Source organism: Pelophylax lessonae (assembly GCF_965119305.1).
Source record: "Pelophylax lessonae genome assembly, chromosome: 6".
Taxonomy (NCBI): domain Eukaryota; kingdom Metazoa; phylum Chordata; class Amphibia; order Anura; family Ranidae; genus Pelophylax; species Pelophylax lessonae.
In genome coordinates, this window is record NC_138773.1 from 55,133,409 (window position 1) to 55,160,994 (window position 27,586).

The following is a 27,586-nucleotide window of genomic DNA, read 5'->3' on the forward strand; positions in this document are numbered from 1 at the left end:
GACTTGCCCCCGGACACCAACGGGGACTGGATCCACCACAGAAGGTTTTCCCTGGTGCGATGACTCAACGAGATCTGAAGATCCAGAGATTGAGGTCGCCCGTCCCACTTGGACAGGATCTCCGCTTGGAGACCCCGCGTGTGAAACTGCGCGAAAGGAATCGCCTCGAAGGCCGAGACCATCAATCCCAGACATCTCATACACGTCCGCAGAGACGAGTGTGGAACGTCCCTGAGGGACCTGACTTCCTCCTGAAGAGTCCTGAGTTTGTCTTCCGGCAGGAAGACCTTCGCCTGCACCGAGTCCAGTATCATTCCCAGATAGGGGAGACGAACCGACGGACTCAGTGTCGACTTTGGAACATTTATCGTCCAACCAAACTCCTGCAGAGTTTGCATTGTGACAGACAGGTCCTTCTCCAGACCCTGTCTGGTCGCAGACCGAACCAGAATGTCGTCCAGATACCCCAGGACAGAAATGCCCTGGGCCCTCAATAATGCCAGAACCGGTGCAAGCACCTTGGTGAAGACCCGCGGAGCCGAGGCGAGACCAAAGGGCAACGCCACGAACTGGTAGTGATCCTCCGCAATGGCAAATCGAAGGTATCTCTGATGACCCTCGAATATGGGGATGTGAAGGTACGCATCCTTCAAATCGATGGAGGCCATGAATTCCCCCGGAACCAGGGCAGCCACCACCGAGCGCAGGGATTCCATGCGGAACTTGCGAACCCGCACAGAGCGGTTCAGAGCCTTCAAGTCCAGAATCGGACGAACCTTGCCCTCCTTCCTGGGCACGGTGAACAGATTGGAATAAAACCCCCGAAATCTGTCCCGACGAGGCACCGGAACCACCACTCCCTGAGCCCTCAGGTCCCGCACCGCCAGGTGCAGATCCCGCAGGCGCTCTGGAGACAGTTGAAGATTTGAGGGAAAAAATCTGCTCTCCGGCCGAGAGAGAAACTCGATCTTGTAACCAGATCGAACGATTTCCAGAACCCATCTGTCCCGCACACGGGCCAACCAGGGCTGAAGAAAACCGAGCAAGCGTCCCCCCACCCCAAAACTGGGTGAGGGCGCCCCTTCAGGCCGAACTGTTATGGGCAGCCGGTCCGGATTGGCCGGACTTCTGTTTCCCAGACCAGGGCTTCTTCTGAGAGCCTTGGCCTTTGAACGGTTTGCCCTTGTAGTGCGGCCGAAAGGCACGAAAGGACCCCTGAGGGGGCCGAAAATTTGCATGCTTCTTCCCAGAAGCCCCCTTAGCCTTGGGGAAATGGGGCAAGAGAGTGCTCTTACCCCCGGTGATCCCCTTAATCAACACATCCAGGGACTCCCCAAAAAGGCGAGACCCATCATAAGGTAGATTGGCTAAGGTCTTACGTGAAGATTGGTCCACCGACCAACATTTCAACCAAACCAGGCGGCGAGACAACACCGCCACGCTGTGCACACGTGCAGCCAACGGAATCAGGTCCAGGTCCGCATCACACAGATACATGACACCCTGGTGGATCTGATCCACCATAGCCAGGGTCGCCGCCGAGGCCGAATCGGCCACTAGGACGCGCCTAAGCATCTGCGTCCAACTTGCGATCGCCTGGGCCGCCATGAGAGAAGCAAACAGAGCCTTAAGCATAGAGCCCGTAACAGAATAAGTATGACGGGCAAGAGACTCCAGTCTCCTATCCGTGGCATCACGGAAAACAGGGGAACCCTCTGCAGGAATCGCAGTGGCTTTGTTCAAAACCGCAATTGCATGATCCACTGGCGGAGGCACACACCACCGGTCATCAGTGGCAGGCGAGAAAGGATAACGCAGCTTGAATTTACTTGGTACCGCAAAAGGCTTGCGCAGATCGCGCCATTGATCCTTAACAGCGCGCTGAAAATCAGCATTGCAGGGAAAAACCTGCGGCGTCCTGCGTTTTCTCTGCGTCCCATAAGCCGCCAAAGCAGCGGGGGGACACACTTCGTCCTGCAAACGTAGCGTCTGCTTAATGGAAGCAATCAACTCATCCATGATTGCAAGCTCTTCAGGCGAGCCAGGGGGAGAATTATCAACCCCCTCAACTTCAGCCTCTACCTCAGACCCCACTAGATCAAGAGAGGAGCGGGACCCCGATAGGGGGGTCCCTGCCAGAACAGCCCCATCACCTTCACCCTCAGAATCAGAGGACAGAGCAACTCTGGGCCGTTTTGTAGATTGAGCAGCCACCAGCATTTGCACCTGGGCAGCAAGGCCAGCCACAATAGTGGCTAAATCCCCCCCTGGGGGGGAAACAGCGGTCCCCTGGCTTTCCACCAATACTGTAGGAAACTTGCCCTCCTGAGAATCCATTGCCCCAGTAATGCCAGACAACCAAGGGTTAACTGCCCCCTTTTAGCAAGCGCGGCAAGCGCAGCCCACCGCACCACACTCAGGCACAATGAGACCCCCACAGGGAATATACAAACTGAGTACAGGCAATGGATAACAAGAACAGAAGGATAAAACCTGAGGAGACCCCGCTGCTGCTGCTGCCTCGATCGGTGTTCCAGGAGAGAGGAAGTGATGCTGCCAGGGCGCTCTATGTAAGCCTATGGAGGCTACAAGAAAATGGCCGCCGTGCATGTAAACCATGCGGCCGGAGCGGGCGCCGGTAAAATGGCGTCGTTTGGCGCCGAAAACGCCGCTCCACAGTGCATAAAAAACACACACATTACATCCCAATATAAGGATACATGTTAGATCGCCGCAGCGATCGCTGTATATGCCCAAACATGCCAAGAAAAAACATGCCCCACAGCACACAGCTCCTCACACTGCCCAGCCTGACACACACAGTGTCATACAGCTCCCCCCCCCCCCTTGCAGCCCACAGCATGCAGCCGAGAGATAGGGAGACAAGCAGTGTGATTAAAGGCAGGTTACACAGTCCCAGACTGAGACCCCCCCAGACAGACAGGTCCCCACATAAATACACTTACCTCACATGGCGTGGGGAACCCGCACAGGCGAACAAGCCGCTGCACATGAGGCAGGGAGAGTCGCAATTCAAGACGCACATAATGGAGGTTAAGAAACCGCACAGCGTCCGGTGAGGTAGCCACCTCACCAATCATCCCTGCACCGAACAGGGATGGGTCGTTCACTGTGCCAGGAGCGTTACCTGGCTGAACGCTCGATGGCAGACTGGGAAGCCACTGACCCACGACCTGCGACCAGGGGGATCAGCCCGAGACCCAGTCCGCATGATCCTCTTCGTCCGAAGAACTAACTAATGCTGACAAAAATAACAGCTAAGTAAAGGTAGAGAGAAAACTCAAACAAAATATTAAAAAGAAGAAAGAGTCTGGGACAAAAAGTCCCAGCACAGAGAGAGCCAGCCACTCCTGACAAGCTAGACATTAAAACTGAGATATGGTTGCAGGAAGTAGGAGGGTATTGACTGAGGGGACCACCCCTTGAGGGTGGGATATGTTAAAGCTTTATTGTTAACATATTCTGTTGCCTAGCTACTCCTTCGGAGCAAAGTCTAATACCCCATATGTGACGAATATGAAGAGGCGGCGACTGTCGGAGGACGTAAGAGAAAGGTGCGATTCCTATTCAAATATAGGTTAGATGTCAGCAGGAAGAGGACTTGTCACATTTGTACGTAAATTGGACCTTGCACTCAAATGCAGGTTTTTATAATAAATAGCAGCAGCCCACCCCCTGCCAAAACATTGTGGCGAAAAGTTAAATATTCTACTTACCTTACACAGTTTTGCTGCAGTGCTTATGTACCAACAAATGCTGATAGGGGGAGAGAACCAAATGGCAGACAGATGAATACATCCATCTACCGTTTCTCCAATCACATGCTGGGGGAGTGGACAAGACCTGTAGCTGTTGCCCAATTGCAGCAGAGAAAAAAAATCAGGTCTCTTGCCTTGCTGGACAGGGCTGTGCTGTACTATGTGGTCATTTTTGGAAGGTAATTCTTCTTCCCATTGACAACTTCCTAGCAGAGGGCAGCAGATTATCCTGAAGAATGTGATGGTATTTTTACCCATCTATATTTCATTCTATCCTGACAAGTGCTCCCGTCCCTGCTGCAGAGAAACCCCCCCATAACAGGATATTACCATCTCCATGCTTTACTGTAGGAATGGTATTATTTGGATGGTGAGCTGTATTGGATTTCCGCCAGACAGATCGTTTGGTGTTAAGGCAAAATAATTAATTTTTAGTCTTATCTGACCATAACACCTTTTTCCATGTGGCCTCAGAATCTTCCAGGTGCGTTTAAGATAGTAAGATGAGACTAAAATTTAATTATGTGGCCTCAACACCAAACGATATGACTGGCAGAAATCCATTACAGCTAACCATATAAAGAACACCATTCCTACAGTAAAGCATGGAGGTGGTAAAATCCTGTTATGAGGGGGGTTTCTCTGCAGCAGGGACTGGAGTACTTGTCAGGATAGAAGGAAAAATGCAAAATACCATCAAACTCTAGAGGAAAATCTGCGGCCCTCTGCCAAAAAGTTGTCAATGGGAAGAAGGTTTTCCTTCCAATATGGCAATGACACAAAGCACACAGCAAAAATAAGTACACAGTGGTTGTAGGAGAAAAATGTGAATGTCCTTGCATTGCCTAGTGTCAGAGCCCAGACTTAAACTCCATTAAAAATCTGTGGAATTACTTGAAGACTGCAGTCCACAAATGGTCACCATCAAATGTAACTTTACAGTTCTGCAAAGAAGAGTGGGCAAATATTGCAAAGTCTAGATGTGCAAAATTAGTAGAGACATATTCCAACAGAGTAAAAGGCTGGAATTAAAGCAAAAGGTGGTCCAACAAAAAACTGACGCAAGGGGGTGATCCTTTTTCCAACTCGGTGAGTAAATACAGCTGGATAAAACAAAAACTGTGTCTGTCTCCATTTCAGGCGCAAAGCAACAAAATGTGATTATGTTTGGGGGGGGGGTGATTATTTCTGTATATTATGTATTATATTATATACTGTATTCAAATGTTTTTGTGGAAGAAAACACTGTGAAGGGTGTGCTGTGGAAATAAGAAAGAATCCACCTTATGCCTGATTTTCTTCCAGGATTATATTGTAGGAATTAATGCCATACAATGAGTTATTTTTGCACTATAAGTTAAAAGAGAAGTATGGCTTTTGGGGGTTTTCCCAATTTATACTTACCTAGGTGGATGCAGCATTGGTCCAATTCTGCACCTTTCCCCCGATGCCGCTACACTGAGAACCGAGAGATCGAACACCGACATCGCTCGGTTCTGACCGTGATGACCCGAGGCCTGGAGTGACTTCTGTGACGCCAGCAGAGAGCAGACTTCAGCCTGCTCTCTGCTGAAAACGGGTCACAGAAGTGCAAAAAAAAATTGCACTCCTGTGATCCATAGGAGAAGAACAGCCAAGCTAGCTTTGGCTATACTTCTCCTTTAAAGAATATGTAAACCCAACATTTCTTATTCCTGATATGTGGCTGCTGTACCATGCACTTGTATGATAATGTATCCTGTTCTCTTTGTATGGCTTCCTTTGTGTGAAAATTCTGGTGTTCCTGCCAGTCCCTCTGATTTCCTATTAAAAATTGACCACACTAGGCATGAGAGCACAGCGCGGCAAGTTCTCTAGCTGTGCTGGGAACTTAGTGTGCTCTCCTCCAATGATCTGACTTGTCCTGACTTGCACTCAACCCCCCCCCCCCCCCCCGCACAGCCTTTCACTGGGAAGATTAGTGTGCTGTTGCTTCTCCTCTCCCCAATTCCTATGAAGGGAATGTAATCACTTATTAAAAAGTGAAAAATAGTTTTGTTGTCTTACCGTAAAATCCTTTTCTCTGATGTTCATTGAGGGACACAGCTCCAGAATCTTCTTAACCATTGGGTTATTCTGCCCCCTACAGGAGTAGGACACTAGTCAGGAAATAGCTTTACCACGCCTATGGGGCAGTCCCAGGGGGTATACTCCCACTTCCTACTGTTGTTGCAAGCAGTGTCAGAAGAAAAATAACCCAACTCAATAGAGGGGTGGGTGTTGTGTCCATCAATGAAAATCAGAGAAAAAGGTTTTTACTGCAAGACAAAATTCCAATTTTCTCTTTCGTTCATTGACGGACACAGCTCCAGAATCTTCTTAACCATTGGGACGTCCCAAAGCAGTTTTAAACATGAGGGGTGGAAAAAACACAGCAGAAAAAAATTCCTAAAGGCTAAACCTAGCCAACCGGGTAAAATGAAGGAACAACAACTGGAGCTCACCTGAAAACAATACACCCTCAAAGAGAACTAAGTCCTCTTAAAACAGCGGCCTGCAGAACCTTGCGGCCAAAAGCAGCATCCACAGATGCCAAAATATACACTTTATAAAGTTTTGTGAAAATGTGCACAGATGACCAGGTGGCCGCCGTGCAAACCTGCATTACAGACGCCTGATGACAGGAGGCACTAAATGCCCGAGTAGAAATGCACCTTTACAGGGAAAGGAGGAACCTGACACTTAATTGAACAGGCCTGCACCACCATCTGATCCATACGGAAAAGGTCACGGTAGACAAGGCCAACTCTTTTTTGGGGTCCATTCGTAAGTACAAATAGTGAGTCTTATTTCCTAAACGACTCGATAGCCACTAAGAACATCCTGATCGCCCGGACCACATCCAGGGAATGCAAGGCAATCTCCTTAGGATGTTTAGGCTTAGGGCACAGGGAAGGCAACGTCATGTCTTCATGCAGAAGGAAACCAAAAACAACCTTAGGAAGGAACGACTGACAGGGGCGAAGCACCACTTTATCTCTGAGAACCACCAGGCAAGGTGAATGATAAGACAACGCTGCCAGCTCAGACACCCTGCGTGCAGAAGTAATAGCCACCAAGAAGGCCACCTTCTGGGACAAAGTAAGTAGGGGAATATTTTCAAAAGATGGTTTCTGGAAAACTGACAGCACCAAATTGAGGTCCCACGGAGGAAACAGGGACCGCACTGGAGGAGCCAAGTGGCGAACACCCTGGAAGAAAGGTGCAAAAAGCAAAAGAATGCGTGGCCAAAGGATCTTGAAAGAAAACCGCCAAGGCTGAAACCTGGCCCTTGATGGTACCCAAGGCCAGATGCTGCACAACACCTCAGTGAGGAAGCCAAACTCCGAGCCACCGAAAAGGAGAGGGGTGAACCCAAAGAAATTCACACCACGCATTGTACGCTTTCTAAACGCGATGGTAAATCTTCTTTGAGGTAGATTTGCTAGCTTTTAGTAGCATGGGAATCACTGATTCAGACAACCCTCAATCCTTCAGCACCTGGCTTTCGACAACCAAGCTGTTAAAGCCAGTAACTGCAAAGCAAGATGGAAGATTGGCCCTTGGGCCAACAGATCTTCTCTGATGGGAAGTCTCCAAGGAGCATCGGTGACCAACCGCATGAGATCTGCGTACCAAGACCGGTAAGGCCAGTCTGGAGCCAATAGGATGGCCGGAATCCCTTCTGCCTCGATCCTTTGCAGGAGTCTTGGCAGAAGTTTTTAGAGAGGGAAAGGAGTATCTCAGATGATACTTGCCCCAAGGAGCAACCAGTGCATCTGTGGCGTTGGCCAGAGGATCCCGAGACCGTGCCACAAACCTCTGCACCTTCCTGTTGAGACGAGAGGCCAACAGGTCCTAATCGGGAGTTCCCCACCGGAGACAAAACTGATGAAAGACCTCCGGATGAAGTGACCATTCACCCTGTTCCAATGCCTGATGACTGAGATCTGATAATCTGCCTGCCAATTTTCCACCCCTGGAATATGCACAGCAGAGAGGCTGGAACGAAGCATTCTGCCCACCTTAGAATTTCAGCTACTTTCCAAGCCGCCAGGACAATTCAGGAGCCCCCTTGATCATTGACATAAGCCACGGCGGTGGCCTTGTCCGGTTGTGGTGACCACCGTTCAGTACAGGGGAAGAAAAGATTTTCCCTGTCGAAATGCTGGAGAGAGAATCCACCAAATCAGTGACCCTCTCGTACCCCGGCTCAACAGGATCAAATTGTCTAGAGACTGTGAATTCTTATCCCAGCTAGCAAGAATCTCCCTTTGCAGAGGTCTCGTGAGGAACTGTGCAAAGGGAACCGCCTCGAAGGCAGACACCATCAGGCCCAGCAACCGAAAGCAAGTCCTGAGAGATGACCGACTGCTGGAAAACAGGAGCGGAATTGCATCCTGCAGCTTTGGGAGCTTGTACCATGGGAGAATTACCCTGGCTGAGGCTGAGTCCAGAGGCAGACCCAGATAGTCCAACTTGGTGGATGGAACCAGAGCAGATTCCTGGAAATAAAATTTCCAACCGAACTCTTGCAGAGTATGCACAGTAATTTCCACGTTGTCCGTCAGAGCAGTCGGAGACTCTGCTCGCAGAAGATGATCGTCTAGGTACTCCAGTACTGCAATCCCCCCGTTTTAGCAACAATGCCAACACCAGGGCCAAGGCTTTATGAAGACCCGAGGAGCTGAGGTGAGACCAAAGGGTAATGCCACAAATTGATAATGCTCCTTGCCCACAGCAAGCAGGGGAAGCGCGGATTACAGACATTTATCTAAATATGAAGGTAAGTGTCCTTGATATCGATAGAGGCCAGAAGATCCCCTTGATGTAGGGATGCCACCACCGTACGAATGGACTCCATTTGGAACTTCTGTACCCGCACAAAGCGGTTCAGAGCTTTGAGATCAAGGATTGGACGTACCTTGTCTTCCTTCCTGGGAACTGTGAACAGATTTGAAGAAACCCCTTGAAAATGTTCCGATTCCGGAACAAACACCCCTTGCAAGAGACCACACGGGCGGTCTGGGGATAAACGCAAGTTGGAAGGAAAGAACCTCTCTGGAGAATAAGCCCGAAACTCGATCTTGTAGCCAGACTGAATCAGCTCGTGGACCCACCTGACTAGAATTAGGGAGATCCACGGGTCCGGAAGGACCCGCTCTCGGCTTACCAGACCACGTCCTATTGCAATCTCCAAGGTCCTTACAGATTTAGATCCCTTGTCTTGAGAGCCTGCTTAATGATATCATCCAAGGGGGATCTGAACAGGCGATCTCCCACAAAGGGAAGATCAGATAAGGCCTTCTTGGAAGTCTGGTCTGCAGACCAGCATTTCAGCCATATCCTGCGCCGAAGGACAACTGCTGTCACGGACAGCCTAGAGACTAAGGGAGCCGCATCCAGAGAGACATCACTGACGAACTGCAACCCCTGGACCAACTGGTCCACCAGCTCCGCAAAGGCAGGGAGAAGCTGTTTCCCCTCCAGATCCTGGCGCAAAATCTTTTGCCCACTCCGACAGAGTCTGGTACACCAAACCTATGGTGAACACCGGCCTAAGGACTGAACTAACAATTGTAAACATGTGGCGGACCAAAGTCTTGGCTCTCCTGTCAAAGGGATCTTTAAAAGCCTGAGACTCCTCCACCGGAATTAGGGTGGATTTATTTGACCTGGAAACCTGAGAGTCCACCACAGGTGGGACTGTCCACTTATTCAACAGAGACTCCTCAAGAGATACCGTCTAGCAAAACGGTTACGCACAGCCATATTGCGTTTAGGACAACCCCACTGACTCGTGCCAATTTTGTCAAAGTAGGGGGGAAAAGGGAATATCTTTGCCGCTTTTGAGGAGCTGCGGGTACCAAACGGAGACCGGCGCCTCCAACGCAGCAGCAGAATCTGCATCCTCCATTTTTAAAGTTTACGATACAATAAGTGCATCCACCAGCGCCTTTTGATGCGCCGCTGTAGTAGGAGAGGAATCATCCTCACGATCAGAGCACTCGAAGTGCGCAGACGCCGACCCAGTGGGGTTGCTATATACGAAGCTCTACCCAAAACATTATAATCAGGGAAGGCCGCTGACTGGGATCCCGCAAGAGAATGCTGGCCAAGGGTCCACAAATTGACCACCCATGAGACCCCACCAAAAACAAGGGGGGTCACCTTCCGAGCCCTTCATAGAGGACATAATAGGACACAGCCCCCTTTAAGGAGGACCGCCGCCGTGATGTGGATGCGCAGGCAGGGTACCTGTGACAAAATCTGAGTTTTGCCTGTAAGGGAGAGGGTTAGTTTTCAACAATGTCTCTCCAAGTTGCTCTGTGAGACCTGTGGCCTGTTGCCATAAAGTCTGTAACTACTAAATAATTAAAGCCATGCTAAGATGTGTACAGATACTAATGTCATCAGTTCAAACCTCTGTCTTTCATGAGCTTGAGTACGGCCGTTTGCAAGTTAATTGGCTCAGGTTGATTGAGCCATTGTCATCTGTTAAGAATGCTGTTTGTGGTCGTTATTCCTTAGAAATGCTAATGAACTAACATTGGTGTGGTCATTCAACCCCTGACCTGTGTGTAGTAATTTGATGAGGAGGGGGATGTGCTCACGTGTGTAAGTGTGTGTCTTTTTAATAAACAGTTTGTTTTATCCCATCATGAAGTCTGGACTCATGTGTGGGGGAATGGGGAGCTATTTTCACTTCTTGATGGTATTGTCACTGGGATTTCGGGAAAAGCTGCACGGATCTCTCTCATAGAGACTATAGGATCCGTTACAGTACCCTCGCCCATGGATCTTCAGTCCGGCAGATGCCCAAAGGGAGAGTTGGGGGCTTCAGCTAGACTCACTGAGGCCGCCCCCCAATGGCGGCGCCCAACTTGGCCGCATGGCCTAGTAGGCCTAAATTTTTGAGGGCGCCCAGCTGCCCGGACGCGAGCCCCAGCAGAGCCAACCATCCAGGGCATCGGAGTGGAAGGTGGATGCCCACACGGGAGGCAGTGGCTTCAGCCATCCCAGATGGAAGCCAGCAGTTCCACTGGCTTACCATACAGCTTTTTGAGGCCTGGAGGGTCCCCGATCAGCTCTATGGTATATGAGACCGGAAGCAGCGACCATTTTCATCACCTCCGGTTTCCTGGAAGTAAACAGCACCATTTTTAAAAAAATGAAAGCATCTGATCACATGGATCTTGGTATGATCAAATACTTTGAGATCTGGGGTCTAATAGACCCCATGAAAGAAAAACAGTCACTCCCAGAGCTCAGAGGTCCTTCACAGATTGTGAAACAATAAATCCATAAACACCCAAAATGCTTGGTGGATGCAGCCCTCCTCAGATAGGGGAATCCAACGTGAAACTACAAAAGAACAGGATAAAAATAGATACTCACAAAAGTACAACCGTAAGAGCGTGTAAATCAGAAGATGCCATGCAGTGCATGATACGCATACTAAAACACCCCGCTATGCTGGCAGGCTAACGCATTGAGCTCAGCTCTGAGGGAAGGTGGTGTGCCCCCGAAACTCCTTAGCCTGCCAACATACCGGGGTGTTGTAGGAGTATGCGTATCCTGCACTGCATGGAATCTTCTAGTTTAAACGCTCTCACATGTTGTACTTTTGTAATTATCCATTGTGATCAGTTTTTCCAATAAAGTTTTGGTAATGCACTAGGTGCTTGCGCCTTCCTGTCAGTTCTTTTGTAGTTTCTAATAGACCCCAGATCTTTTCATAAAGAGTACCTGTCACTGCCCATTGCTGTCGCAAGTAATGTTTAAATTCCTTGTGACTGAAAAAAAAAAAAAAATCATAAAATAACTGGGGTTTCCAAGTAATTTTCTAGCAAAAAAAGCAAATTTTTACATGAAAACAAAAAATGTCAGAAAAGGCCTATCCTTTGATTTAAAAAGCCACCATGTATAAGGACTTATAAACAGCAATATATATAAATATTGGTATTTTTGGGTTTAGATATTCTTTAAAAAGGAGAAATACAGCCAAAGCTATTTTGGCTGTACTTCTCCTATGGATCACAGGAGTGCAGTTTGTTCTGCACTCCTGTGACACGTTTTTGGCAGACAGCAGGCTGAAGCCTGCTGTCGGCTAAAGTCACTAAGCTGGTCCAGGCTTGGGAAAGATTGCAACAATGGGGTCTGGATCCACCCAAATGCCTGGTCCAGGACCCAGCTTGGCCTCTCAGTGAGATGCTGAGAGCCTGAGCCAGCCGTTCCCACCCCTCCAGAGCCCAGCGCTCCAGTGAGCGCAGGGAGAGCAGAGCAGAGAACAGTGACTGACATTTAAAAGCTCTCTGCTCAGGGGACCCCGAGAGCCAAGCGATTGACAGTGTTTGATTGCTAGGTTCTCAGTGTAAGAGCTGAGAGCCAGCAGGGGACCGATGCTGCATCTACCTAGATAAGTAAAACCCCATACTTCTCTTTTAAGTAATGGCCAGTTGCAGTAGAGGCCACACAGCTCCTCATTGTTTTAGTTTTTCATGTCAAACTACCCTTTAAAAACATAAGGAATATAGAATTGTTAAAATGTTAAACTGAAAAATGGTCCAGTTGTTCATCCATGCTTCACAATAACTATTACGTTAACAGTACAAATTAATTATTATCAGATGAACCGCACATACTGTATTTACCATTCTTCTGATATAAGTGCTGTTTGACACATTCTGTATGATAACTTTTTGTTTGATCAAATTATCCAGAAAAACAATTTAAAAAAACGTAGCAGCATTCACAGAAAGAGATGTAATTTTTCAGGAAATTCTTCTTGGATGGATGAAAGCAATGCTTGCGGCTTTGATAACACACATACAAGTACACTGCCTGCACCCCTGCCTATTACAACAATGAAATAATTATAATGAGTTGATAAATTCACAGAACATCTTTCCAGAAAAAACGTATTTACATCGACGTAAAGGAAATGAATGTTCCCAGAAATTGTCATCAGCACCACCTTTCACTGAGAAATAAAGCCGTTAAGGGAGTTACCTCCTGGAAAAGGTCTTGTCTGTATAATGGGATTTAGATAATAATAAAATTCGAGTGAAATACACAATCAGGGACCTGACGGAAGTCTCCCAGGAAACTGCAAATGCTAATTACCATCTCAGGTCTGACGCTTGCTTTTATGAACGTAATCCTCTTTTCGCATGTAAAGAGGAAACTTTAAAACTGAACTTTAATCTTCTTATATTTTACCTTCTCTGGTTCCTCTCTTTTCCCTCATCAACATGCTAATGACATTTACATCTTTGTTTTCTGTTGCCTACCTTATTTGGATCCAATCACGTCAACACTGGGACTCTGTGCTTCTCTACGCCAGTGTTTTTTAATCTTTTTGTAGTCAAAGCACCCTTCAGAATTGCGCACAATCCCAGGGCACAGCAGTCTGAGGGCTTGTTAACACAAGGAGGTGCGTCCAAGCCGAGCGCTTTTTTGCGTCTTCTGTTTTTTTTATTGGGCTTCTCTATGCTCGAGAAACATGCAAAAAAAGGTGCTGCCATGATTTTTGTACCTGAGCCTCATCAAAGCACATGGTACTGTGGTACCATGTAATTAAAGAGGGGTTCCATCCCCAATAACAAAATTAAAAGCTAGCAGCTACAAATACTTTGGGCTGATGACTTTTAAATATTAGAACTTACCTGTCCAGGGAGCCCGCAATGTTGGAGACCGAAGACGATTTTCGTATCGGCTCTCGGGTGCTGCCACCGCCATCCAGGGTAAGGGAACCCGGCAGTGAAGCCTTTCGGCTTCACAGTTGGTTCCCTACTGCGCATGCGCGAAGCACGCTGTGCATTGTAATTGGCCCGGCGATGGAGGAAAAAGGAGGGGGCCGAAATTCCGAGGGACAGCGCCGTGACGCTGTCTACCGGGAAGTGGGGAAGGGTACCTGTCAAAAACAGGTACCCGTTCCCCCCTCCCCCCTGAAGGGTGCTAAAGGTGGCACCGGAGGGGGGGAGAGCATATCAGTGGAAATTCCACTTTTGGGTGGAACTCCGCTTTAAGTGGGGGCAAACAAACATGCAATTGGTGGAAGTGTGGGGGTGCCATTATGAATTAATGGTACCTGTGAACAACTGCCAAAGTGTGTTGCGGGAAATCATACGATTTCACATGTTATACCGCACTGCACCTGGTGTGAAAAAGCCCTAAAATGTAGTTTGTAAGGGAGAGTAGAGGTCAGTAATTTGTAAATCCCCCCGCCCCCCCCCCCCCAAAAAAAAAAAAATCAAAGATGATCCTGAATGTTCTCCAGCCAGGAAATGAGGCACACTCTATCTGACGTGCTTCAGCTTCTAACGTAAAATGTGAGAAGCTCACAGTGTGCAGTGAAATCAGAGTAAATCATTTCAGTCCAGGAGAGGAGCCTGAACAAGTGTGCAAGACTAAAGAGAAGGCTGGAGTTCAAATACGAACTACAATAAACGGCAATTCTGGGGAACAAGTGAGCTGTTACTGCTACACTGCAGCCATACTTAAAGAGACCCTGTCACCAACTTGCAGCACAGAAAACCCGAGTATTTGTGATGCTTCCTTGCATTGTTTTTATTTTGCTTTACTTATTTTTACTCACTTGCAATGTGCCTTTGGACTTGCTACTTCAGGAGAGTCCATTTCCTAGCACAGCCCCCTCCCTCCTTGAATGTCATAGCCTTCTGCTTTCCGTGTGGAAGCAGTTGTCTCTCTGCAGAGGTTCACCATAGCCTTTGCTGAGTCAGAGTTAAAGCCTAGTGTTGAGCGAACACGGACTGTATTATTCGTGTTCGTACCGAATAATTGGATTTTTTGTACCCGAACACGGACACGGACACTTTACTGTATGTTCGGGTAAAAATCCGTGTTCGGTCGTTTTATTTCCGGGTTTTGCATGCTTTGGCGCTCTTTTCATGGCGGGCTTTCAACAGCCAATCAACAATCGTTTAACTGGTGTGCCTTAAGCCATCCCAGCCATGCCTGCAAATGTCTCAGTAGCTGTGATTGGCCGTCTGAAGCATGTGACCAAGTCTTTATAAGTTCGAGGCAGCCGCAGCGGCGTCATTATGCTGCTTAGATTCAGGGACAGAGAGCACACATCAACGTGCTGGCTGCTGATTAGGGAAAGATAGGCAGGAAAAAACCATTTGTGTCCGGATAGAATTGAGGGACAGGTCGGAGTGTTTAGGCAGGGCGAGTTGTAGGCATTTTAGGGATAGAGTCTGCTGAATTATATAGGGTCAGTGTCTTCTACAAACTACAATCGATATTGCTGTGTGGGGGGTGGGGTGAATCTGCACTCAATCCTGATCTACGATCTCTTCTCAATCCTGTTAGGGACAGAGTCTGCTGAATTTTAGGGAAACTGTGTTCTACAAACTACAATCGATATTGCTGTGTGGGGGGTGGGGTGAATCTGCACTCAATCCTGATCTACGATCTCTTCTCAATCCTGTTAGGGACAGAGTCTGCTGAATTTTAGGGAAACTGTGTTCTACAAACTACAATCGATATTGCTGTGTGGGGGGTGGGGTGAATCTGCACTCAATCCTGATCTACGATCTCTTCTCAATCCTGTTAGGGACAGAGTCTGCTGAATTTTAGGGAAACTGTGTTCTACAAACTACAATCGATATTGCTGTGTGGTGTGGGATTGGAGATAGGCAGGTGTCAGTGATCCACATCCATTTTTCTGTGTGTGAGCTGCAGTGAACACAATCTTTTTGGGCTGCAGTGAACACAATCTTTTTGGGCTGCAGTGAACACAATCTTTTTGGGCTGCAGTGAACACAATCTTTTTGGGCTGCAGTGAACACAATCTTTTTGGGCTGCAGTGAACACAATCTTTTTGGGGTGCAGTGAACAAAATCTTTTTGGGGTGCAGTGAACACAATCCTTTTTGGTGTGCAGTGAACACAATCTTTGTGGGGTGCAGTGAACAAAATCCTTTGTGGGGTGCAGTGAACACAATCTTTTTGGGGTGCAGTGAACAAAATCCTTTTTGGGGTGCAGTGAACAACATCCTTTTTGGGGTGCAGTGAACACAATCTTTTTGGGGTGCAGTGAACAAAATCCTTTGTGGGGTGCAGTGAACACAATCTTTTTGGGGTGCAGTGAACACAATCTTTTTGGGGTGGAGTGAACAACATCCTTTTTGGGGTGCAGTGAACAAAATCATTTTTGGGGTGCAGTGAACACAATCTTTTTGGGGTGCAGTGAACACAATCTTTGTGGGGTGCAGTGAACACAATCTTTTTGGGGTGGAGTGAACAACATCCTTTTTGGGGTGCAGTGAACAACATCCTTTTTGGGGTGCAGCGAACACAATCTTTTTGGGGTGCAGTGAACACAATCTTTGTGGGGTACAGTGAACAGAATCTTTGTGGGGTGCAGTGAACAAAATCTTTGGGGGGTACAGTGAACACAATCTTTGTGAGGTGCAGTGAACACAATCTTTGTGGGGTGCAGTGAACACAATCATTGTGGGGTGCAGTGAACTCAATCTTTGTGGGGTACAGTGAACACAATCTCATACTGAAGGTTTGAGGGTGCTGCCTGTTCCATACTCCCCCTACTCCTCATCTAGCCTTTTAGGGGTACAAACAATAGTAATTGGGGCCTAGTGTGGTTGTGTACGTGTGATATACATACACTTTTTTGGGATCATATTTTCTATTCCGCTATTTAATCAAAAACCTTTGGGGATCAGTTAAATTGGGGGATAGTCTGTGTTGGTACGTGTGAGAGAGATCCACCTTTCCAAGTTGTTGGGGTTCATCTCATACTTCTGAAGGTTTGAGGGTGCTGCCTGTTCCATACTCCCCCCTACTCCTAGCCTTTTAGGGGTACAAACAATAGTAATTGGGGCCTAGTGTGGTTGTGTACGTGTGATATACATACACTTTTTTGGGATCATATTTTCTATTCCGCTATTTAATCAAAAACCTCTGGGGATCAGTTAAATTGGGGGATAGTCTGTGTTGGTACGTGTGAGAGAGATCCACCTTTCCAAGTTGTTGGGGTTCATCTCATACTTCTGAAGGTTTGAGGGTGCTGCCTGTTCCATACTCCCCCTACTCCTAGCCTTTTAGGGGTACAAACAATAGTAATTGGGGCCTAGTGTGGTTGTGTACGTGTGATATACATACACTTTTTTGGGATCATATTTTCTATTCCGCTATTTAATCAAAAACCTCTGGGGATCAGTTAAATTGGGGGATAGTCTGTGTTGGTACGTGTGAGAGAGATCCACCTTTCCAAGTTGTTGGGGTTCATCTCATACTTCTGAAGGTTTGAGGGTGCTGCCTGTTCCATACTCCCCCCTACTCCTAGCCTTTTAGGGGTACAAACAATAGTAATTGGGGCCTAGTGTGGTTGTGTACGTGTGATATACATACACTTTTTTGGGATCATATTTTCTATTCCGCTATTTAATCAAAAACCTCTGGGGATCAGTTAAATTGGGGGATAGTCTGTGTTGGTACGTGTGAGAGAGATCCACCTTTCCAAGTTGTTGGGGTTCATCTCATACTTCTGAAGGTTTGAGGGTGCTGCCTGTTCCATACTCCCCCTACTCCTAGCCTTTTAGGGGTACAAACAATAGTAATTGGGGCCTAGTGTGGTTGTGTACGTGTGATATACATACACTTTTTTGGGATCATATTTTCTATTCCGCTATTTAATCAAAAACCTCTGGGGATCAGTTAAATTGGGGGATAGTCTGTGTTGGTACGTGTGAGAGAGATCCACCTTTCCAAGTTGTTGGGGTTCATCTCATACTTCTGAAGGTTTGAGGGTGCTGCCTGTTCCATACTCCCCCTACTCCTAGCCTTTTAGGGGTACAAACAATAGTAATTGGGGCCTAGTGTGGTTGTGTACGTGTGATATACATACACTTTTTTGGGATCATATTTTCTATTCCGCTATTTAATCAAAAACCTTTGGGGATCAGTTAAATTGGGGGATAGTCTGTGTTGGTACGTGTGAGAGAGATCCACCTTTCCAAGTTGTTGGGGTTCATCTCATACTTCTGAAGGTTTGAGGGTGCTGCCTGTTCCATACTCCCCCTACTCCTAGCCTTTTAGGGGTACAAACAATAGTAATTGGGGCCTAGTGTGGTTGTGTACGTGTGATATACATACACTTTTTTGGGATCATATTTTCTATTCCGCTATTTAATCAAAAACCTCTGGGGATCAGTTAAATTGGGGGATAGTCTGTGTTGGTACGTGTGAGAGAGATCCACCTTTCCAAGTTGTTGGGGTTCATCTCATACTTCTGAAGGTTTGAGGGTGCTGCCTGTTCCATACCCCCCCTACTCCTCATCTAGCCTTTTAGGGGTACAAACAATAGTAATTGGGGCCTAGTGTGGTTGTGTACGTGCGAGATACATACACTTTTTTTGATCATATTTCCTATTCCGCTATTCAATAAAAACCTTTGAGGATCAATTGAATTGCGGGATAGTCTGTGTCGGTACGTGTGAGAGAGATCCACCTTTCCAAGTTGTTGGGGTTCATCTCATACTTCTGAAGGTTTGAGGGTGCTGCCTGTTCCATACCCCCCCTACTCCTCATCTAGCCTTTTAGGGGTACAAACAATAGTAATTGGGGCCTAGTGTGGTTGTGTACGTGCGAGATACATACACTTTTTTTGATCATATTTCCTATTCCGCTATTCAATAAAAACCTTTGGGGATCAATTAAATTGCGGGATAGTCTGTGTCGGTACGTGTGAGATCCACCTTTCCAAGTTTTTGGGGTTCATCTCATACTTCTGAAGCTTTGAGGGTGCTGCCTGTTCCATACTCCTCCTCCTCCTCATCCATCCTTTTAGGTGTACAAACAATAGTAATTGGGGCCTAGTGTGCTTCTGTACGTGTGAGATACATACACATTTTTTGATCATATTTCCTATTCCGCTATTCAATAAAAACCTTTGGGGATCAATTAAATTGCGGAATAGTCTGTGTCGGTACGTGTGAGATCCACCTTTCCAAGTTTTTGGGGTTCATCTCATACTTCTGAAGCTTTGAGGGTGCTGCCTGTTCCATACTCCTCCTCCTCCTCATCCATCCTTTTAGGTGTACAAACAATAGTAATTGGGGCCTAGTGTGTTTCTGTACGTGCGAGATACATACACTTTTTTTGATCATATTTCCTATTCCGCTATTCAATAAAAACCTTTGGGGATCAATTAAATTGCGGGATAGTCTGTGTCGGTACGTGTGAGATCCACCTTTCCAAGTTTTTGGGGTTCATCTCATACTTCTGAAGCTTTGAGGGTGCTGCCTGTTCCATACTCCTCCTCCTCCTCATCCATCCTTTTAGGTGTACAAACAATAGTAATTGGGGCCTAGTGTGCTTCTGTACGTGTGAGATACATACACATTTTTTGATCATATTTCCTATTCCGCTATTCAATAAAAACCTTTGGGGATCAATTAAATTGCGGAATAGTCTGTGTCGGTACGTGTGAGATCCACCTTTCCAAGTTTTTGGGGTTCATCTCATACTTCTGAAGCTTTGAGGGTGCTGCCTGTTCCATACTCCTCCTCCTCCTCATCCATCCTTTTAGGTGTACAAACAATAGTAATTGGGGCCTAGTGTGTTTCTGTACGTGCGAGATACATACACTTTTTTTGATCATATTTCCTATTCCGCTATTCAATAAAAACCTTTGGGGATCAATTAAATTGCGGGATAGTCTGTGTCGGTACGTGTGAGATCCACCTTTCCAAGTTTTTGGGGTTCATCTCATACTTCTGAAGCTTTGAGGGTGCTGCCTGTTCCATACTCCTCCTCCTCCTCATCCATCCTTTTAGGTGTACAAACAATAGTAATTGGGGCCTAGTGTGCTTCTGTACGTGTGAGATACATACACATTTTTTGATCATATTTCCTATTCCGCTATTCAATAAAAACCTTTGGGGATCAATTAAATTGCGGGATAGTCTGTGTCGGTACGTGTGAGATCCACCTTTCCAAGTTTTTGGGGTTCATCTCATACTTCTGAAGCTTTGAGGGTGCTGCCTGTTCCATACTCCTCCTCCTCCTCATCCATCCTTTTAGGTGTACAAACAATAGTAATTGGGGCCTAGTGTGTTTCTGTACGTGTGAGATACATACACTTTTTTTGATCATATTTCCTATTCCGCTATTCAATAAAAACCTTTGGGGATCAATTGAATTGCGGGATAGTCTGTGTCGGTACGTGTGAGAGAGATCCACCTTTCCAAGTTGTTGGGGTTCATCTCATACTTCTGAAGGTTTGAGGGTGCTGCCTGTTCCATACCCCCCCTACTCCTCATCTAGCCTTTTAGGGGTACAAACAATAGTAATTGGGGCCTAGTGTGGTTGTGTACGTGCGAGATACATACACTTTTTTTGATCATATTTCCTATTCCGCTATTCAATAAAAACCTTTGAGGATCAATTGAATTGCGGGATAGTCTGTGTCGGTACGTGTGAGAGAGATCCACCTTTCCAAGTTGTTGGGGTTCATCTCATACTTCTGAAGGTTTGAGGGTGCTGCCTGTTCCATACTCCCCCTACTCCTCATCTAGCCTTTTAGGGGTACAAACAATAGTAATTGGGGCCTAGTGTGGTTGTGTACGTGTGATATACATACACTTTTTTTGGATCATATTTTCTATTCCGCTATTCAATAAAAACCTTTCTAGGGCAAGATCTTAAATTACAGAAATATGAGGAGACCGTCAAATAAGGGCCGTGGCCTGGGTCGTGGTGCTGCTGGTAGAGCTCCTGTTGCAAGGAGAGGACATGGTCGATCTGTGCCAGCTACACGCACAAGTGAAACACCTTCCTCAAGTGTGAGTAGGCGACAGAACCTGCATCAGTATTTGGTAGGGCATCAAACGCCCCTAGAAGTGATGAGGCCAGAACAAGTTGAGGCGATAGTAGATTGGTTTGCTGCTGACAGTGCCTCCAGTTCCTTCACATTGTCTCCCACCCAGTCTACTGCAGAAAGGTCAGAGTTGGCACCTGCAGCCAATGTCCAACCGTCTTTCACCTCACCCCCTTGCAAATCAGGCCAGCAGTCTGAGCCCCAAGCCATACAGCAGTCTCTTATTCTTTTTGAGGACTCTGTCAGCAGGGTTTCCCAGGGCCATCCACCTAGCCCTGCCCCAGAAGTGGAAGAGATTGAGTGCAGCGATGCCCAACCACTTATTCCTCAAGATGAGTACATGCAAGGATCATCGCAGCACGTCTCCGATGATGACGAAACGCAGGTGCCAACTGCTGCGGCGTTCAGCATTGTGGAGACCGACAAGGAGGGCAGGGGTGAAGACTGGGTGGAAGATGATGTGGAGGACGATGAGGTCCTCGACCCCACATGGAATGAACGTCATGCAGGTGAACTGAGTAGTTTGGAGGAAGAGGCGGTGGTCGCACAGAGCCACCAGCACAGCAGAAGAGGGAGCAGGGTGCAGAAGCGGAGCGGCCGTGCCCTAGACACTACGCCCGCTACTGCCCAACGCAGCAAGGGAACGAGCGCACCAAAGTCAGCTCAAAGGAGTTCTCTAGCGTGGAAGTTCTTTAGAAAATGTGCTGATGACAGGACACGAGTGGTTTGCACCCTGTGCAATCAGAGCTTGAAGCGAGGCATGAACCTTCTCAACCTGAGCACAACCTGCATGATCAGGCATCTAAGTGCAAAGCACGAGCTGCAGTGGAGTACACACCTTCAAAACCAAGAAACGTCTCTGGCTCATCCTGCTTCCTCTTCTGCTGCAGTCTCGGCCGCTCCAGCCACATCTGTAGTGATACCGGCACCTGCCACCCCGCAAACAGACGATCTGTCAGCAACACCACCACCTGGGTCACCAACAACCATCTCCACAATGTCCCGTGGAAGCGTTCAGCTTTCCATCTCCCAAACACTTGAGAGGAAGAGGAAGTACCCCCCTACCCACCCGCGATCCCTGGCCCTGAATGCCAGCATTTCAAAATTATTGGCCTTTGAAATGCTGTCATTCCGTCTGGTGGAGACGCACAGTTTTAAAAACCTTATGTCGGTGGCTGTCCCACAGTACGTCGTGCCCAGCCGCCACTACTTTTCCAGGCAAGCCATCCCTTCCCTGCACAACCAAGTGGGGGAAAAAATCAGGTGTGCACTGCGCAACGCCATCTGTGCCAAGGTCCACCTAACTACGGATACGTGGACCAGTAAGCACGGTCAGGGGCGTTATATCTCCCTAACGGCACACTGGGTAAATGCAGTGGCGGATGGGCCTGAGGCGGATAGCAATTTGGCGCATGTCCTTCCACCACCGAGGATTGCAGGGCGCTTCAGTTTGCCTCCTGTTCCTAACTCCTCCTACTCCGCTTCCTCATCCTCTACCGCCTCCTCATCCGGACAGCGTAACACCTTCACCACCAACTTCAGCACGGCCAGGGGTAAACGACAGCAGGCAGTTTTACAACTTGCCTGTTTGGGGGACAAACCACACACCGCGCAGGAGTTGTGGAGGAGCATGGAACAGCAGACAAATGAGTGGTTGCTGCCAGCGAGCCTCAAGCCCGGCCTGGTGGTGTGCGATAACGGGCGAAATCTCATAGCAGCTCTGGGCCTAGCCGGTTTGACGCACATCCCTTGCCTGGCGCATGTGCTGAATTTGGTGGTGCAGAGGTTCCTTAAAAACTACCCCGATATGTCAGAGCTGCTGCAGAAAGTGCGGGCCGTTTGTGCGCACTTTCGGCGTTCTCACCCTGCTGCTGCTCGCCTGGCAGCGCTGCAGCGTAACTTCGGCCTTCCCGCTCACCGCCTCATATGTGACGTGCCCACAAGGTGGAACTCCACCTTGCACATGCTGGAAAGACTGTGCGAGCAGCAGCAGGCCATAGTGGAGTTTCAGCTGCAGCACGCACGCGTGAGTCGCTCTGCGGAACAGCACCACTTCACCACCAATAACTGGGCCTCCATGCGAGACCTGTGTGCCTTGTTGCGCTGTTTTGAGTACTCCACCAACATGGCCAGTGGCAATGACGCCGTTCTCAGCTTAACTATCCCACTTCTATGCCTCCTTGAAAAAACAATTCGGGCGATGATGGAAGAGGATGTGGCACAGGATGAGGAGGAGGAGGAGGATGAAGAGGTAACATTTCCAAGGCTTTCAGGGCAGTCATTCGCAAGGGGCTCCGAGGGTGGGTTCCTGCACACGCAAACGCCAGGGACGCAATTGTCCAGCAGGGGCACAGTTCTGGAGGATGAGGAGGATGAGGAGGAGGAGGAGCTGGAGGAGGAGATGGAACCATGTTCACAGCAGGGTGGCACCCAGGCCAGCTCATGGCCATCACTGGTGCGTGGCTGGGGGGATACAGAGGACACGGACCATACACCTCCCACAGAGGACAGCCTTTCGTTGCCTCTGGGCAGCCTGGCACACATGAGCGATTACATGCTGCAGTGTCTCCACAACGACCGCCGAGTTGCCCACATTCTAACTTGTGCTGATTACTGGGTGGCCACGCTGCTGGATCCCCGTTACAAGGACAACGTACCGTCCTTAATTCACTCACTGGAGCGCGATCGCAAGATGCGCGAGTACAAGCGCACGCTGGTAGACGCCATGCTGCTGGCATTCCCATCTGACAGCGGGGCCACAGTGGAAGCACAAGGCAGAGGAGGAGGAGGTCGCCAACGCAACCAGGGCACCGCCAGCACCTCAGAAGGCAGGGTTAGCATGGCCGAAATGTGGAAAAGCTTTGTCAGCACGCCACAACAAACAGCAGCACCAGCAGCTCAGATGGAACGTCTTAGCAGGAGGCAGCATTTTACCAACATGGTGGAGCAGTATGTGTGCACACGCCTACATGTAGTGAATGACGGGTCTGCCCCCTTCAACTTCTGGGTCTCCAAATTGGGCACATGGCCTGAGCTTGCCCTTTACGCCTTGGAGGTGCTGGCGTGCCCTGCAGCCAGTGTATTATCTGAACGGGTATTTAGCACGGCTGGGGGCGTTATAACAGACAAGCGCAGCCGCCTGTCCAGAGACAATGTGGACAAGCTCACGTTCATTAAAATGAACCAGGCATGGATCCCACGGGACTTTTCCGTACCTTATGCAGAATAGCAATGGATACCGACCTTACCCACCCATTGTTCCATTTTTGCTCTTTCTCACTCTTTTGGGGTGTACCCTCATTTAAAATTTGTGAAAAGAAGCAGTGTTGGCTACCTCGTCCTCCTCCTCAGGGCCAGATTAATGTAGGGTCTATTGGAGCTGCAGCTCCAGGCCCCTACCTTTTATATAGGCCCCGGGTTGGCCATATTCACTGTTACCGCTCTTCTGTCACTTGTAAACACAGAAGTCTGGCTTCTATGCTCGCTTCCCCAGGCAGCACCCTCAGAACCTCCCCACACAGCGTGAAGGCCGGACAAGGAGGGACAGTTGGCGATGCATGGATGTGTTTATGGGCTTCAGAGACAGCATCCCATGTTGAATTAGGCATGCATGGCTGCACCCTTCCTCCTCTGGGTGCATGGCAAGGCACGGCCCTAAGGCCCTTCAAAATCCTCAGCACCAAGCCCATGATGCTGTTAATCCGGCCCTGGTCCTCCTCCACCGCCGCTTCCACCTACACCGCCCATAGGTGTGCGCAGCCTATTGCATTAAGGTGTGCACCCCAAAGTTGAAATACACATGCATGTGTTTGCCAGCAGGGAGAGTAATGTATCGGGGCCATGTACCTGTAGGCAAGGAGAAATAGAGCAGAGCAGGTCCCAGGGAGATCTTTCCCATCTCCTCACTGGCAATGCTATGTGCCCTAGGTGATTAGGGTGTGCCCAGGCACACCCAGCACACCCTGTGCGCACGCCTATGTCACCGCCACATCCACCACCACCTCAACCTCCCTCCTACTCCATATGGGCCTCGTCCTTCAGAGATGAAGAAGAACATTGTTTTATTTTTCTGTTTTTTTTTGTTGTTTTAAGTTATTTCCCTATCCACATTTGTTTGCAGAGCACTTGCCATGCTCTTAATTACGTTTTGCTGCCATTTGCAGCACTCTAGCCCTTTCCTTTGGTGTTTTAGAGCCATTTTAGTGCCTTAAAGTTCGGGTCCCCATTGACTTCAATGGGGTTCGGTGTCCGGGAAAAGTTCGGTAAAAGTCCGGGACACGGACCCGGACTTTTTTTTAAAGTTCGGCCGAACCCGTCGAACACGGACATCTAGGTGTCCGCTCAACCCTATTAAAGCCCTCCAATCAGCAGGGGGCATTAGCTTTGCTGCTAGTGGTAATGTAAACTATAGCAGAGGCCATGTTGGACCACTGCTTCTATCACCAAGAGCAGGGGACAGGCTTTTCTACTTTGGCTGTTTACTCAATCCAAAACTAAAATAAAAGGTTTTTGATGAACATACACCTCATCCCTTGGACCAGCCAGGTTCAAATTATATACTTCATAAAGCTGAACCATGATTAATCACCTTGAAGCGTTTTTTCTCCCTATGTATGATTTGAGGAGTGTGTACGCTCCATTTACTAGACATGTACTGTACAAGCCAAGACAGATTGTTTTATAATTTTTTTGAGCGAGAATAGCCCTATCTTCCTCCTGGATTAACTGTGACAAACAGAGGGGTAGGAGCTTCAGGCGGCACAATCATGGCATTGTATCAGATGTGAATGTTGGAAGAAGATTTCCATTTCCCTGTGTGATTACATGAGGCAATGCATGTAAGAGAGCAACAAGACTGACACCCGGGAGAGGAACTTACAGAGGTCGGTGCCCAGTCATTTCCGTACACAAAGCAGTACTTGCAGTACAGTTCATCAAATTCAGGAAACTAGGAGAAGAAAAGAAACACATTTGATTGACAACGGATGTTTATATACAGCTTTATAGACCCAGCAAATTCATCCCTAATCCCAGACTCCACAGTACCCCCAATGTGAGAACCCATCCCCCATCTTCTGTACCCCAATGTAAGAATCCACCTCTCTTCTATGTATTACCAGTGTGAGGATCCCACCCCCTCTCCTCCCCTCCTCTGTACCCCCAGTGTGAGAATCCCACCCCCTCTCCTCCCCTCCTCTGTACCCCCAGCGTGAGAAACCCACCCACTCTCCTCGGTACCCCTAATGTGACAGCTCCTCCTCCCTGGTACTCCCAGTGTGACATGTCCCCCTCCGTACCCCCAGTGTGACACCCATCCCCTCCTCTGTACCCCCCAGTGTGACACCCATCCCCTCCTCCGTACCCCCAGTGTGACACTTATCCCCTCCTCCGTACCTCCAGTGTGACACCCATCCCCTCCTCTGTACCCCCCAGTGTGACACCCATCCCCTCCTCTGTACCCCCCAGTGTGACACCCATCCCCTCCTCTGTACCCCCCAGTGTGACACCCATCCCCCCCTCCGTACCACCAGTGTGACACCCATCCCCTCCTCTGTACCCCCAGTGTGACACCCATCCCCTCCTCCGTACCCCCAGTGTGACACCCATCCCCTCCTCTGTACCCCCCAGTGTGACACCCATCCCCTCCTCTGTACCCCCCAGTGTGACACCCATCCCCTCCTCTGTACCCCCCAGTGTGACACCCATCCCCCCCTCCGTACCACCAGTGTGACACCCATCCCCTCCTCTGTACCCCCAGTGTGACACCCATCCCCTCCTCCGTACCCCCAGTGTGACACCCATCCCCTCCTCCGTACCTTCAGTGTGACACCCATCCCCTCCTCCGTACCCCCAGTGTGACACCCATCCCCTCCTCCGTACCCCCAGTGTGACACCCATCCCCTCCTCCATACCCCCAGTGTGACACCCATCCTCTCCTCCGTACCCCCAGTGTGACACCCATCCCCTCCTCCGTACCCCCAGTGTGACACCCATCCCCTCCTCCGTACCCCCAGTGTGACACCCATCCCCTCCTCCGTACCCCCAGTGTGACACCCATCCCCTCCTCCGTACCCCCAGTGTGACACCCATCCCCTCCTGCGTACCCCCAGTGTGACACCCATCCCCTCCTCCGTACCTTCAGTGTGACACCCATCCCCTCCTCCGTACCCCCAGTGTGACACCCATCCCCTCCTCCGTACCCCCAGTGTGACACCCATCCCCTCCTCCGTACCCCCAGTGTGACACCCATCCCCTCCTCCGTACCCCCAGTGTGACACCCATCCCCTCCTCCGTACCCCCAGTGTGACACCCATCCTCTCCTCCGTACCCCCAGTGTGACACCCATCCCCTCCTCCGTACCCCCAGTGTGACACCCATCCCCTCCTCCGTACCCCCAGTGTGACACCCATCCTCTCCTGCGTACCCCCAGTGTGACACCCATCCTCTCCTGCGTACCCCCAGTGTGACACCCATCCCCTCCTCCGTACCTTCAGTGTGACACCCATCCCCTCCTCCGTACCCCCAGTGTGACACCCATCCCCTCCTCCGTACCCCCAGTGTGACACCCATCCCCTCCTCCGTACCACCAGTGTGACACCCATCCCCTCCTCCGTACCCCCAGTGTGACACCCATCTCCTCCTCCGTACCCCCAGTGTGACACCCATCCCCTCCTCTGTACCCCCAGTGTGACACCCATCCCCTCCTCCGTACCCCCAGTGTGACACCCATCCCCTCCTCCGTACCAACAGGGTGACACCCATCCCCTCCTTCGTACCCCCAGTGTGACACCCATCTCCTCCTCCGTACCCCCAGTGTGACACCCATCCCCTCCTCCGTACCCCCCAGTGTGACACCCATCCCTTCCTCCGTACCTCCAGTGTGACACCCATTCTCTCCTCCGTACCCCCAGTGTGACACCCAT

General features: G+C 49.1%; 1 protein-coding gene across 1 annotated transcript in view; it reads right to left on the minus strand.

Annotated features, from left to right (window-relative positions):
• B9D1 (B9 domain containing 1) overlaps window positions 1-27,586 on the minus strand; it is a 167,687-nt gene that overhangs the window by 134,066 nt on the left and 6,035 nt on the right. The window contains exon 2 of the mRNA XM_082260625.1: window positions 25,543-25,611. Coding sequence (XP_082116751.1) covers window positions 25,543-25,611 — 69 coding nt within the window. The remainder of the gene's footprint in view (window positions 1-25,542; window positions 25,612-27,586) is intronic.